Source organism: Nematostella vectensis, chromosome 8, assembly GCF_932526225.1.
Source record: "Nematostella vectensis chromosome 8, jaNemVect1.1, whole genome shotgun sequence".
Lineage (NCBI taxonomy): Eukaryota > Metazoa > Cnidaria > Anthozoa > Actiniaria > Edwardsiidae > Nematostella > Nematostella vectensis.
Genome location: NC_064041.1, coordinates 10127283 through 10143364, shown reverse-complemented (window position 1 = coordinate 10143364; position 16082 = coordinate 10127283). Strand labels below are relative to the sequence as shown.

The 16082-nt window shown below is 42.4% G+C and overlaps 1 protein-coding gene across 1 annotated transcript in view; it reads right to left on the bottom strand.

The window, feature by feature from the left end:
- LOC125570308 (E3 ubiquitin-protein ligase RNF213-like) overlaps positions 1-16082 on the bottom strand; it is a 79741-nt gene that overhangs the window by 14639 nt on the left and 49020 nt on the right. The window contains 21 exon segments of the mRNA XM_048731857.1: positions 450-558; positions 1045-1287; positions 1956-2135; positions 2810-2910; positions 3385-3487; positions 3888-4102; positions 4685-4870; positions 5221-5414; positions 5832-6031; positions 6542-6809; positions 6995-7426; positions 9462-9663; positions 10266-10416; positions 11341-11477; positions 12355-12561; positions 12942-13080; positions 13691-13882; positions 14053-14138; positions 14619-14726; positions 15014-15143; positions 15886-15950. Coding sequence (XP_048587814.1) covers positions 450-558; positions 1045-1287; positions 1956-2135; positions 2810-2910; positions 3385-3487; positions 3888-4102; positions 4685-4870; positions 5221-5414; positions 5832-6031; positions 6542-6809; positions 6995-7426; positions 9462-9663; positions 10266-10416; positions 11341-11477; positions 12355-12561; positions 12942-13080; positions 13691-13882; positions 14053-14138; positions 14619-14726; positions 15014-15143; positions 15886-15950 — 3648 coding nt within the window.

Genomic DNA, 16082 nt, shown 5'->3' with positions numbered 1-16082 from the left:
TGACAGCAAAGTGTGGACTATTTACTAAAGGCACCAAGTAAGGGTAGCGTGACAGCAAAGTGTGGACTATTTACTAAAGGCACTATTTAGGGTAGCGTGACAGCAAAGTATGATTATTTACTAAAGGCACTATTTAAGGTAGCGTGACAGCAAAGTATGATTATTTACTAAAGGCACTATTTAGGGTAGCGTGACAGCAAAGTATGATTATTTACTAAAGGCACTATTTAAGGTAGCGTGACAGAAAAGTGTGACTATTTACTAAAGGCACTATTTAAGGTAGTGTGACAGCAAAGTGTGATTATTTACTAAAGGCACTATTTAGGGTAGCGTGACAGCAAAGTGTGATTATTTACTAAAGGCAATAGTAAGGGTAGCGTGACAGCAAAGTGTGACAACTTACTAAAGGCACATGATATAATGACAATGATACGGGTAGAATGCGTTACCTCGATACACTGGATGCATAGCACAAACACCTCCATCACATTCTCCAGACCGACTCGCTCTTCGGCACTGGAGACGAACTCTGCCAATAACTCCTTCGCCTTTGTATCACTATATAAACAGGAACCGGAAGTAAGTACACCAGAAAAAGAAAGTATCACAGGAACCGGAAGTATCACAGGGTTCTGAAGTATCGCAGGATTTGGAAGTATCTCAGGAACCGGATGTAAGTATCACAGGAACCGGAAGTAAGTATCAAAGGAACCGGAAGTAAGTATCACAGGGTTTGCAAGCAAGTATCGCAGATTTTGGAAGAATCACAGGAACCGGATGTCAGTATAAAATGATTCAAGAGTCATAAAAACGTAAAGTAAATGTGGGGACTGGGAATTAACCTTTACATTACATTAATGCACACTTCAGGGTGTTCACTGGATTTGGTTCCACCCAGGACGTCGGTAAGGTCGGGTTTTTGCGACCAAAAAGTAGAAAGTCGATAAAAAAAATCAGTGTATAGGTATTGTAGTAACGCTGCAATGTAGATTCTGTTCGAGTATTCACCTAGTTATTTCAGTACCAGCAAGATGGGATTATTACCTTGACTTGAGAAGTTGTTGGAGTAAAAATGATCGCACCACAGGGTTGATATCAATGCCGTAATCAGGGAATGGAGAGAAACTCTTTGTTGAACGCTCACTAGTTGCATAACCCATCAGCGTCTGGAACGTGCCTTGTTGAAGTGTTCCGCATGGCGAATAACCAAAACAGAACATCGACACGACATCCATGAAGAACGAGTTGCAAGAGTGACGAAATCCCTTGACGAGTGCCAAAATCTCCCTGTAAAAAGGTCCCGCAAAAAGAAACGGGTCACTAATATCCAAGACTTACAAACGCAACGTGAGTCTGCAAACATACAAACTCTTTTTAAGCGATCACTATAATAAACCCCAAAATATTCGCTTTGCACTGAAATGCTTTATTCGACAAACCTCCATTCAGCAGCTCCATCACGCAGCAAGCACACGGTCATTTTACCTTTTTAAATGCTTACATAGTGTGATAATCGAGCGTGTTATATGGGTGCTACATTCGTACACAACACGGCTTGATAACACATGTGACTTATGCCACAAACGGTCATTTAACCTTTTTGCATGCTTGCATAGTGTGATAATTGAGTGTTTTATAGGTGTAACATTCATATACTACACGGCTCGTTAACACATGTGGCATATGCCACAAACAGTCATTTCACCTTTTTGCATTCTTACATAAGTGTGATAATTGAGTGTTTTATAGGTGTTACATTCATATACTACACGGCTTGTTAACACATGTGTCTTGAGCCACATGCTTGCATAGTGTGATAATTGAATGTGTTATATAGGTGTTACATTGATATACTACTATACACGGCTTGTTTAACACATCCGACTGCCACACACGGTCATTATACCTTCTCTTCGCTACTTTCCGTTTGCATGTATAATATATGTGCTACATACATTCTCTCCTGGTCTTCCGCTGGTTCATAGCCATCCGGGACATGCTGTCTGCACACAGGGCACCCGCTCTGTTCATTGAACCATCTCCGAGCACATTCGAGGCACGTGAGGTGATGACATGGCGTAGAGGACGGAACGCGGCATTCACGCAAACAGATGGGGCAGGTCAACTCTTCAGCCCTACTCGGCAACAGACAACAGTTACCGGGGCGTTAGGAAAGGATAGCCTCCTTCGCAGGCGTCTCGAGTGATTTGGGAAGAAAAGACGTTTTTTTTCGATTTCGGGCTTCCTGTGGTGAGTTCAAGAAAGAGTGGGGTCCTGGGCTAGAGCAAAAAAAGCTACCCTTAGCTCTTACGGCTTCCGGTTCCGGTTCAACTCGCCACAGGAACCCCAATTCATAAAAACACTGAAAAATTACAAAAAACACTCGAGATGCCTACGGAAGGAACTTAACAACAGTGGCGCATCTAGTTGACCTATGTTTCTCGTGGGCTACGCTTAGGTGAGAAAATCTATGATTCTTTTAATATAATAAAGCAGACTATTAGGGAAACTATAAAGGTTCATATCGGATTCTTTAGGATAGCTTTCTCCTCTGTAATGACGGAGGGTTGAGTAAACTGTGGCCCACGGATATTTGAAACAAAAAAAAGCGTTGCCCCTTTACACCAGTGCTTTAGTTTTAATAATAAGTCGAGGAAAGGCACAAGGAAGGCTGAGCACTGAAACAAAAAGCTAACACTGCATGATATGCGATAAAACAAGGAGCAGAAAATCAACTATGAAGAATGACATACAGGATTTTATTCTTTCTGTTTTGTGTGGCATTTTAAAGCCTTTTTTAACAGCTTACCAATTATGTCGACGACAAAATTCCTGGCTGCAATCCTTCAGGAACCTCTCGAGTGCCTCAAGAGCCTCGTTTGCCATCATATCTGTCTCATCGCCGAGAATCTAGAAGCAAACCCTCGTTAAAAGCCTTTCAGCATGCGCCCATTGGTGTTACTTTAGATTCAGAATGATCTCCCTCACCCTCTTCCACGCGCAACCAGCAAGTCCCACTTACCTTTGATTCCCCTTGTTTATTATCCATAAATCATCCTAGTTATCCCCAGTAACCATGGGTCCCTTTTTTTCTCTATATAGCAAAAGCTGGACGCTTTTGCGCTTGGACAAAGGCATTCGCATAAAGATTCTCCTGACTCTTCTCGATCATTAAGTTTTGGTGGCGGTTTGTGGAGCATTCCCCGATTGTACCAAGATTATTCTTAGGAGGTAGGAGAGGAGGTTCATCATAATATTTCATAGTTAATATATGGGGAAACAAAATTTACGTTTTCGTATTTTGTCCGTGAAGACTTAAACGCCGTGGAGACTTCAACGGTATTCCCAATTCAACGTCATGAAGGTTTCATGAAATAAACGCACCTTCCACAACTTTTGCAAGTTAGCTGAGTTGACGGCGTGGTCATCGGGACTAGTCACGTGCTCAACAAATAGCCGGACGATTGAGGCCCTCTGCCACAATGACCTGCAAAGTAATAATCAAATATTGTCAGTTACTCAACCATGTTGTCAAGACTATAGATTAGAGAACATCTCAACGACGACAACGACAAGGAGAACGTGACCGAGAGTATGCCTTTTGATTAGTTCAATACAGTTATTTAGGATTTTATAAGAATACGGTCTTATTTTTGCAATAAACATACGTTCTCGTGAAACCCTAACACTTCACGTTCTAGTTTGGAGAAAAGCGGCTAAAAAGTATCAGACACAATGGACATGTTGCTGTCAATGTTGCACATGTTTTCCATTTTTTTCTGTCGTTATCGTACTGGAGGCCACCTCAAGTTACAGTCGTTTGACAAAACGTTGTCGTGAACCGGCTTCGCGATTACGCGAAAAACGACTGTATACGTAATTCTCACCAGCAGTGTTTAATGATGTTTTGAGTCCTTTCCCCGTAGCCTCCACTTTTCTCGTCTGTCTTGTCAAAGTGTTCCTTGCTCGTCATGGTTTCCACAGTTTGTCTAAGGCAAGTTACCCTGGCGCACCAGCGAGAAACACCGTCATGGTCTTGAAGGTCCTGGACACTAGGCACGAGGCCTTCCAGGCACGTCTGCAGCGCGACCGCATCCAGCATCTGAAATAGAACGCTTCACTGGTTGATAACGTCCACTACCGTGGTAACTCTATCAATTGACCACCTTCGAGATCGACAGCAACATTGACCTGTGTAACCTGTATAAAGCGACCACTCTCGAGAGCGAAACAGGTGGCCGCTCAATAAAGGTTGACGCCTTAACAGTGTCACCTAAGTACAGGAGTTTAGTGCCGAAAAGCAAATAGTTTAGGACTTTATACAGAAGCTGTTAAAAAAAGGTATCACTGCATGAAAAAAGGCAGAACAAATGACAAATGCCAGCCGTCAAATAACAGTTCGCGATCGAAAGTACATGGGATAGTCGTTAAAACATAAAAACGTTGCCAGTGAAAAGACAAGACACATTTCACGTACCGACCGCTAGTGTAAGGTATCATTTGCAAGAATAAAAATAATAAGTAAACTAGATGCATGATTTACACATGTTTTTCTTCTTTTCAGTAGAAATATGACGATATAATGGCCTTTTTCGATAGTTGATCTGTCATTTGACAATTGGGTTTTGCCATTTGACATTTTCTTTTACAACAGTTGTATATGAGACAACAACACACCACTAACCATCTCCGCGCCCTCATCTGCTCGCTGAAGATTTCTCAGGACACCCGGTTGTATGTGCAGCAACTCGCTTAAGTTGTCCAGTCTCCGTTGAATATGTCTGTACGCAACATGAACTGTCGCTAGGTCCAGAGTCTCTGCTTCTGCCTCACGAATCCTTGCTTGCTTCTCGATCGCATTGCAAACAATCTGAACGAACCCAATTTGGTATCTTTTAACATTTACGCCCCTGCAATATATGATCGATACAACCATTGGGAGCCCACGAATTGTCCAAAACTATCCATTTGACCATATATGAATCGCTAACAAAAGCCAGTTTGATACTCGCGTCCATTTAAGAATAAAAGAAGCAGAATCCGACTTGGGTGAGACTTGGATCTAATTCAAATGAACTTGTCATGACTATGGTTATCCATGTATAGCTTATGCTCTTAGCAGCCGTTTTCGTTGTAGGGTGGATGGACTCTCAGAGGCATTCAAGCGTATTATTTCCATACTAAAACATACATCACATTTGTTTAGATTTTTATGACTACCTGGATTTCCTGGTCATGTTGATCTGTGGACGGCCTATACACCATGTGCACCAAATCGTGCAGGTAACGAGCAATTGCTTTCCTCTCAATCCCCTCCCTTCTGAAATCTGCAATCACGTGACCGAGCTCTGTACTGTCAATCAACCTGCGTAACCTCTCCTCCTCTGTGGTATCGGACCTTGTCCATTGAGAAGCTACGAAACGTGTGCAGAAAACTATTAGCGACCGCACCCTGGTTGCCATTATTCGCGCTTTCCGTTAAAAATCATCGGAGATTGTTACGTAATCGATAGGTAGTAAAACTGGTGACAATGTGGCTTTAAGTAACGGAATAAAACACGATAATCATCCAATTCAGGTTTTCCAAACAGCAATTTTCATCCCGCCCCTTCAGGATTCCAACCTGTCTTTTCCCCTTCAAGGTCAAGGTCAGCAATCTCAAACATGTTCCAAGAAAATTATCTCACAAATCGAAACAGAACCATCTACGCATGACTGATCAAAAACTGCGTGTAACCAGTTTTTCATGTTTAACTTTGTCTGATTTCACCTGTTTGTAGTATGTAGTCGATGAAGTTGACGAAGCGTAATAAATAAAATAAATAAATAACCTGATGAATCGGAGGTCCCGCGTTCCAGGTCTTCCACAAAGTCCCGGATGAGCCAGGAGAAAGGGAAGCGACAGCGGAAGTGATGGCCTCCCCGTCCGGAGACTGGGACGGGCTCACGCGCGGTACTGGAATAGGAGATGGTGGAGACGTCACAGTACAGCTCGCTGACGCGCTCATTGCCAAATATAGCCAGCCATAGTCTGTACAAGAAATATAAGACACAACATGATTGGACATAAGCAAAGATGGCCAGCCATAGTCTGTACAAGAAATATAAGACACAAAACGATTGGACATAAGCAAAGATAGCCAGCCATAGTCTGTACAAGAAATATAAGACACAAAATGATTGGACATCAGCAAATATAGCCAGCCATAGTCTGTACAAGAAATATAAGACACAAAATGATTGGACATAATCAAAGATGGCCAGCAATAGTCTGTACAAGTAATATAAGACACAAAATGATTGGACATAATCAAAGATGGCCAGCAATAGTCTGTACAAGTAATATAAGACACAAAATGATTGGACATAATCAAATATAGCCAGCTATGCGGTTTCACACATTCATCTCGGTAATCCTTTTGATATATTGAAAGAATCTTAGAGCTCTTTAAGGGTGATTCACGGGAAACTTAGAAAGCTATGCGTAAACTAGATGACGTAACTAGATGACGTAATTAGATGACGTAACTTATTAATGCACCTTTTGATCCACGCTTCACTGTCCACCAAAAGATCCAAGTTGCAGTCTCTGTCGGCGTAAGCAAGGACCTTGGACAGGTAAGGGACTACCTCGCTAGAGACCCTGTGCTGTAGCGCCTTACGGAAAGTGCCCCTCTCGTGCATATTTGTCCCCGACAGGGCCACTGCCTGCATCCAGGTCTTCGCCAAGTGCGCCTGCCGTTTAGTCTCGCGCTGTAACACCAGCTTGTAGATCTTCTCATTGAGCGCACGAGCAAACATCAAGGAATCTGCCAGGGAAGCAAGGGAGTTAAGATTGAACTGGCACGCTCACAAGAGACGTAAACAAACTGGTGAACACATATACATACACGCTCACACATGTGCACACCTGGAAAACACGAATACATGTCGCTCACGCGACACGTACACACCTGGTGACACATACAAGGACGTTCACACGAAACGCACACACCTGGTGAACACTCGGCGAAGTCGTCTGGTAGCAGTCTAAGCATAATTTCAACTCGATGTGTGCCTCGACTAGACATCACGTGACTGTCGTCAAGGCGACCAGCAGCAGCGTGCACACTTCTGCGAAGTAACGCAACCGCTTGTGAATTTACGCTCTTGGGTTGTGATGGCGTCTGCATTTGGGGTGAGGTTGTCTTGTTAGGTGTTACCATGGCAACTGCTTGTGGACTTGTGGTTGCAGTTATTTCTTCGGCTACATCAGTTTCCATGGAGATTTCTACGGACGACACAGAAAGTGGTTCTTTTGTTTCATCAGTTTCCATAGGGAGTTCCCCAAGGTTTGAAGCTTGAGCCTCTTCTGGAGAGGTGACGGTGAGTGCCTGTGTTGTTTCGTCGGTCTCCATTGGAACTCCGTCGTCTTGTTGAGAGACATCTGTAAAAAATATCAAACTCAGTGCAAGTAAAAACTCCTTCACGAGCGACGAGGACAGCGAGGGTAAAATCTTGGGGGGTACTCGCTATATCCATCGGACGGGGATCATCGTTGTATCTTTTAGGGTGTAAATTTGGAGCTTTTGTTATCTTCTAGGGGTGTGAAAATGAGAATGCCCAGATTTAACTCGGTATCTTTTGGGATGCTATTATAGCCATTGCCCATCAAGCCTGTAACTCATGAAGGAGGGTTAAAACGTGTCTATCTTCAATTGAAGTCAGTTTTAAATGAACGTATTTATAACAAATTATTTTACGTTTGCTTGAGGTATCTTTTAGGGGGTAAATTCATGCATAACCACTTTAGTATCTTTTAGGATTAAAATATAACCAGACCACGCCCACTTTTAGGGTTGTTTAAAAACAATTCCGACGATGATTCCTTTCTGTTTGATATCGGAGTATCCTCCGGGAATAAAATAGGGTGATTTAGATTCACGACGCCGGCAAGAGGACTCCGCCTCGCGCACGTCCGATTGCGCGCGCACGCTAATTTTTACCGGCGTCCTGTCCTGGGGCTGGTTTTTCAAAACACCCGAGAATTCTCGGGCACGAAAACGATTTATTCCTTAAATTTGAAAAGCTTATCATCGTATTTACCACAAAGATTCATGTAAAGGATGATTCTCTTTATAGATTTAAAGATTTTGATCTTTCCCGAACTTCTCGGGCCTGAAATTCACATGGCTCATATATTAAGAAAGTTCTCGGGACCTCGCAGTCACCGAGACTTTTCGGGTAACTTTCTGGCTCCAGCAAAACTTCGAAAATATTGAGCGTAATCATTTGGAATATGAACCAAGAGGAAGTTCAAACTGTTCTAAAACATGAAAGCGGTTATCAAAAAGGAAAACGTGCGAAATTTTGGGCAAAAATGCAAAAATAAAGTTTTCGGGCCCGAGAATTGTCGGGTGTTTCGAGAAACGGGCGCCTGAAGAGGACGTGAAAAAGCATGAAATGCCGTCCTGAACAGGACGCGACGCCGGCAAGAATAGCGTGCGCGCGCAATAGAACGTGCGCGAGGCGGCGTCTTCTTGCCGTCGTCGTGGATCTAAATCACCCTAATACAACAACAACAACTGGGCTGATTTGAGAATTCAAAGTAGAACCACGTTCTGACTGAAACATTGTTTTTTCCCGGTAAGGATTATCGTGCCCGTTCCAAGGATGCCATTGGTGACACCATCAAGAGCATTTCATTCGCGTAAAAAAATACTACATTCTACAGAAGTTTATGGACTTTTCTGTTTTACTAGTCTACAATTGAGATATGATATCCATATCTCTACATATCTATTTGTATATCCCATATCTCTATATCTATACTGAAATTGTTCGCATGTGAAGATGATGATTTGAGTTTTTCACTCGTTTTCAGTCACACGTGCACACTGTGCCTTTTGTTTTCGAGTCACAGCTATGTTTTGGTGGACGTCAATCATGACTTTTGACTTTTTCCAATTCTGCATCTGTCACAGATCGACCACAGCCAAATGATCATCAAAGAGGATCGCCTTCTTAGCTACTGTCACCGAGAAAATACCGATAAACACAAAGTCAGCAATTGATAGAAATTCGAATTGTTTCTTAGCTCTGCGTTGTTGTTGATTCAGTGCGTATGTGCGCATGCATATCTTGTCTGCTTCCGTCGGCTGCGAAATGGCTTCCGTCACCATAAACCAGTCGCGAATCGGAAAGGAAAAACACTTGGTTACGCAAATACGAAACATGTGAAGCGTGTTTATAATTGAATTTATGCCTGGTGCACACTAGAGACATAACGATATGGCGCGCACACTCTTATGTTCATATGTTCAAGTGTGAATGGTTCAACATAAAGACATAAGCCCGACATAACGACGAGACGTGTTTTTTTCTTTTATGTCATGTAATGTCGGGCTTAATATACGAACATATACGAATGCGCGCGCCCATGTCGTTATGTCACTAGTGTGCACCACGCATTACAATCATACCAGGCCTCAGAAGGTCGCTTATACAGGTGTCAATCAAACGTTCAATTGGCGGAATCTCATTGGTCGGCGGACGAAGGTCGTCCACGTGGTAGGACTGCCACTTGCCTCCCGGGAACCCAACAAAGTGTTTGCATCCACCGGAAACACGTGAAAGCTGAGCAACGATCACAAGATGAAGAGGAGCGATCTTATCAGGGGCGATCTATAGAAAACAGAATGTGTGAAACATATACGAATGTAAGAAGAACTAGTATTTATATTGTATTGCCAGCTCCTCTTAATATTCCCCCTTTATCTTACTCCTTTACTTTTTAACACTGTAAATTTTTTCTCTCCTCTTCTTCCTTGCTTCACTCAACATTCTACCCCTCTCTTCTAATTATCCTTACTCAACTTCCCTCTTTTTTACGCCAGCTCGTCCTCCACTAATTACTAGGCTTCCTTAATTTTTTTTACCCTAATCTTTCTTACTTACTTCTTTCATCCTTTTCAACATTCCACCTCTCATTTTTAACTATCCTCTCCACTTTCTGCTCCTCCTTTTTACACCAGGTCAGCCACCACTAATTACCAGACTTCCTATAAATTTTCCCCTTATCTTTCTCCTTTACGTATTTTATCCTTTTCTCTTTTTTCTCTCCTCTTCTTCCTTGCCACACTCAACTCAGCATTCTACCTCTCTTTTCTCCACTTTCTTCTCCTCCTTTTTACACCAGGTCAACATATCAAGCCATTTATTTTCCTTGTTTTCTTCATATACGCCGCTCAGCGTCACCAAACATTTACACGTAACTTTCCACTTGCCTTTAGTTTCTCCTGGAGCATCTCTGTGCGCTTGAACCGCTGATCCATCACGACATGGCGGGCGCAGGCAATCAGGTTAAAATTCTCATCGCCAGAGTCGCACTGGACGATAAGCATCCCTTCATAGTTACCAAGGTGAACAAAGAACTCCCTGCAAGGTATTATACGTTATAGAACAACTACCTTGGATATCTGGAATGAAAACTAAACACAAAAAGTTATAGAACAAAATGCAGGATTTGCGATAGACCTCTAGTTGGTGTTTTCTAATGCTTTTTAGTACCGAATAAACTATGTATTCCTACTTCAACTGGTTGTATTTGTCTTGGTTTCGCTCCTCCAGCGAGCTCTGTCCCTACGCGCTAACGACCTTTAAAACGACGACGGCGTAAATGAGAAACACGACCCCCAGCGGCGCGCTTTTTATGTGGGAAGATAAAAAAAAAACACCCCGCTGGGGGTCGTGTTACCCATCTGCCAGGCGGTGGTTACATAGCTCGTCGTTTGGTCGTAATCGCGTAGGGACAGAGCTCGCAGGAGCGAAAGGAAGGTAAATACACCCAGTTGAAGTAGTAATAGCTTTTAGGATTTTAATTGGGAGCCATTATTGGAAAGACAGCAAAACATTATAAAAACACGAATATTGTTGGAGATAAACGTACCCAAGTACCTCCAATGCCGCAAAACAAAAGGACAAAAAAAAAATAGAAGGTGGTTCTGAGTTTAAAAAAAACAGTTTCATTTGGTCTGATCGGCAAACACAAACAGAGTTGAATCGTGTTTTTGCTTCGTATCACTGAAGCCCTCCAACTAAAGAATCCAGTCATTACACGGAAAGTTTTGTCAGAGAAGTTTTGCCAGCAAAGCCAAATTAGAATATGCTCTAGGGGGCTATTCAAGAACTTACATTGGCGCTTATGAAGTGTGAGTAACAGGACAGAAAAAGCGTAAATACAATACGCTTGCGTTGAGATAGATTTAGTTATTTGTGCGCCCAAGGAAATACAATCAGAATGCAATGAAGCCGTTTGCTACAAAAATATATTTACAACTAGCACCAGTGTCTTTCCTTCACCTGATTCGTTTTGAGAACTGCTGCTCGGTCTGGAACTGCTGCAGCGTGAGGTACTCCACATCCCGTCTCTTCAGCTGCACCGCGTCACAGACGGCGGGGAGATCGTGCTCCGAGAGGAGCCTGGAATGAGTAGATACCTGGAACACAGGGTAACCAATATGTGGTTAGGTAGGGCTGCGGTATTTGAACCTGGGCATTTGCTCTTGTAAATATGGGTTGTTTTAAAGAGGATGAAATTTGAGAATGAAAGCGATGCTTTTTTTTGGTCGGGGTTTATTTGCAGCAGCTTAGCGATGTTTTTAAATGTTCTGTCCGTTTTACAATAGACCACGAGGCTAAACACCAGGTTAAATAAGGCAGTAAAAATGCAGTAATTGGAAAAACTAAATGAAAATGGTACCAAGATGGATGTAAACAAACTCCAACATGCCAAAATTCTCGCTTTCGAGCTTAAATCAAATCGTCTGGAAAGCAGCCCATTTGAACGCAAGATAACCAAAACTAATTAGCTAGGTTTGAACTTTAACCTTAGTATTCACACTAAGAATTGGAGAAAAAAGATTTCCCAACACGTTACATGGTAGGGTTGAACTTTAACATCAGTATTCAAACTAAGAACTGGGGCAAACGATGACCCAACGCCTTATATGGTAGGGTTGAACTTCAACATCAGTATTCAAACTAAGAACTGGAGCAAACGATGACCCAACACCTTACATGGTAGGGTTGAACTTCAACATCAGTATTCAAACTAAGAACTGGAGCAAACGATGACCCAGTAACCACCCTTGTACTGAGTAACCACCCTTGTACCGAGTAAACACCCTTGTATTGAGTAACCACCCTTGTACTGAGTAACCACCCTTGTACTGAGTAACCACCCTTTAAGAGTCACTGTGTCCGCTGGACTAACGGATTAAGGGCGCAAAAATACAAAAGGGGGCCTACGATTGAGCTAGACTTCAAGCTGGACCATAGGAGCGCACAACTAATAACCACGCTCATTACTCTTACCTGCACTAGCATCCCATTAGATGACGTCACATCCGGTCCACTTGCCATAAGGTGGGCCAGCAGTTTGGACAGACATGTGTGCGGTTGCTCGCTAAAGTACTCCAACCACAGCTTATCAGCTTCGTTTCGGAGATTTGTCCGGAACAACCGGGCCAGGGCGTCCGGAGTGGCACACTGCAGAAGCACAGATTTGCACCTGTCAAGGACCTGTCAATCAAAGACGAAGATGTCAATCACAGATTTCTGTATATTTCTGTACCTTAAACACCTGAGTATAATATTTTTCAAGGGTTCTTTTAGGTTCTTAGTTGGTTCTTAATATTTTTTCATATACACCGAACATTTGTCAGAAATGTTTGCCGACTATTACAATCAATGCTGTACACAACATAAAAGCTCATGCTGTAACTACAGTATTCAATGCACCAAACCTTTATAAAAAGCATCTTTTCTTACTTGTTATCAACCGTAAATTATGTTTTAAATTGTCTTCACATGTTCTATTTTAAAGGTTTCAATTAAGTAATAATTGTCTTCACATGTTCTATTTTATAGGTTTCAAATAAGTAATAATTTTGATATCTTACGGCATTTGCCACCGCGTTGTCCTCGTCTTCGCTCTGTGCGCATGCGTCCTCGTCGCCAAGCTTCGTACAAACTTGCAGCACCACCGAGGCTACAGTGTCGTCATGGAAACCAACGAACACGTCACCGACCTTAAACGTCCTAAAATTAAAAAATCCAAATTTTAAACATATTTAAAATCCTTAAAGGAATTACATTTTCTACTTTTGCATTGTTTGAAATCTTATAATTAGCAGGCATGATATATTAAATGCAATGTAGTTTAAACTTAAACGATTTTGATTAATCAAATAATGTAGGTTGTCGATTATAATAATAATACTCTTATGTTCGTATTTTCAAGTGTGAATGGTTCGACATTTTGACATAAGCCCTACATAACGACATGGACATACCGACATAAGAAAAAACATGTTTTTTTCTTTTATTTAATTATGTCCATGCCGTGTGCGCGCACGCCCATGTCGTTATGTCACTAGTGTGAACCAGGCATAGGGATGCTAATGCTCCTCCTTTATTCAACGGCATCGCTTTTCCCCCAACACTTCCTCCTGAGTTATTGCTTTCACAGAACTCTTCACTTAACTCCACCCCTCCCTCCTTAGGTATCACTTTTGCTCAACTACGTCCTTCCATGTTTTCTTGTTTGCTCCACCCATCCCCCCAAGGCATCATCCATCCTGAATGACGACTTTGCATAATCCCTCCGCGCTAAGTCCCCCGCGAGACACTCTAAAGAGTTGACCCTTACAGTTTGTTCTGCTCGTGGCGCTGGTATTGCACGGTCGCAAAATCCTCAACCCAGGCTTTTAGTCTGGTTGCCAGCGCGGTCTGTTTCGCAGACAGACTTTTAGATGTGACGAGATAGTGCTTCTCGAGTCGGTTAATGAGAGGAATAGGAAACTTCTCGTAAACGACGTCTTTCTCGGCGATGACAATCAACCTAACGAGACAAAGGTTTACACATGAGAAAGTGAAACTTTTTCCATTTCTCGTGACACAAGATATAACTATAATTTTGTCGCTTTTGAAAAGTGTGTTTTGATGACGATGACGTTGGTTATGAAGCTGATAAAAGAAATATTTAATATACAAGGAAGAGACTGTTTTCACCTGAACGTGTCATCCACCCTGCACTTGACGCGATGGCTTCCGAGTCCCAAGTCCACGTACTTTTGATCCGCGCAGTACACGTAGTACTGAAACAATTAAAATTGGGTTGGGTAAGAATTTAATTTATACCGCGTTCTAGCCAGTTTCATGGTTATCGTATATAGTGTTATCCTCGAATTGTCGTCGGTCTGTTGTCGTGGTGTTATCGCGGTTTTGTCGTACCTTGCCGACAAGCTCTCATAAAGACTGGTAACGCGTAATGAGGTTGTAGTGTCTCCGTGATTTTATCGTAGTGTCTCCGTGATTTTATCGTAGTGTCTCCGTGATTTTATCGGAGTGTTTCCATGCTATGGTAGTGCTTTCGTGGTGTAATCACAGTATTGTCGGAGTGTCGCCGGGTAGTTGTCGTAGTGTTACCGTACCAGACTTAGCCGTGCAAACACTCGTACAAACTTTTGTTACTTTCGTTGCGTCATGGCGTTTTCATATTGTTGTCGTGGTGCTATCGTAGTGCTGTCGTGGAATTGTTGGAGTGTCTTCGGGCTGTTGTCTTGGTATTATCGTACCTGATTGAGTGCATCGTACAGGCTCTCGTAAAGACTCTCCAGGTTTAGGAGGATCACGGTGCGGCCGGTCTCCATGCACACCTTGATCTGATTGATATTTCGACAAATCTACAACACAAAAATAGGCCCGTAAGAACTGCATGTAGCTGCTGTAATAATAAATTATAACAGTTAAAGTAATTCAAACGTTTTAAAAATACAATACTATCATACACAAAAATAAGCAAAACAAAATAAAAACAGTGGAATTTTTCATAAATATCCTTGTTTCCGGGACCGCTTAATTAAATGTAAGGGTTAAATAACGAGGACTGAGGCAGTTCGCCCCTGACAAGGAGAGATGACTGCATTGTGAGCTAACCTGACAAGGAGAGATGACTGCATTGTGAGCTAACCTGCGTGTACTCCTGGTCCTTGGGGAAGCTGCTGCCGAATATGACCACGTACTCCTCGTCCTTGAGCTCACTCTCCACGATGGGCAGGGCGGAGTAGTTCTCAGTCAGCACAAGAAGGTAGCGTGTCTCACTGGGAACAAACAAATGTTGATTAACATGATGACGACAATGGTGAGAATAGTTATTATGATGGTGATGATAATGATAATGGTGGTGATTATGATGGTGATGACTTATCATGATGGTAATGGTGACGATAGTGGTCATGGTGGCGATGACGAAGATGGTGATGATGACGATGATGATGATAGTGGCGGTGGTGATGATTATGATACTGATGAAAATGATTGCGGCTATGGTTATTTTATTGACTCTAGTTATTACGATGGTGATGATGATGACGATAATGACCCTGGTTTTGGTAATTGTGGTTATGATCATTTTGATTATGGAAGTAATGGCAGAGATGATGGTGGCGATGATGATGAAAAAATGATTGGAGCGATGATTATTTTGACGATGACCACGATGATTGCGTTGATGATATAAACTTAAAGCCGCATTGTCACCAGTTTACTTCCGGTCGATTACGTAACAATCTTTAACGGAAAACGCGAAAAATATTTCAAAATACTAAAAGCAGTGTGTTTATTGAAAGTTCTTTTGAGGATGTGATTGATAATTTAGAGCGGATGGCCTGTTTAATATCTCGGATTTTAATAGATTCTTTTGTCTTCTAACGCTTGAGGTTTCCGTCGGACCTCCGGAAGTAAACTGTTGACAATGCGGCTTTAAGTTGGATTTAGCAACTTTAGGAAAATGTGGATCAATCGGCAACTTTAGCTTACTGCCAGTCTTCTACGAGCACTCACCCAATGGCATTTCTTCTGTCCAGACTCGCCTTGATTAAATCTATCGGATTCACCGGCGAGGCCTCCTAAGAATCCAATCAACAAAACAGCGAGGTAGTCAATTGTATTGGGATAATGTAAACATCAGCCTGCCCGCACACCCGCAGGCATTTACTCGGAGTAAACACCGAGTGTGGGTATGGTAAAAGGGCTTAATT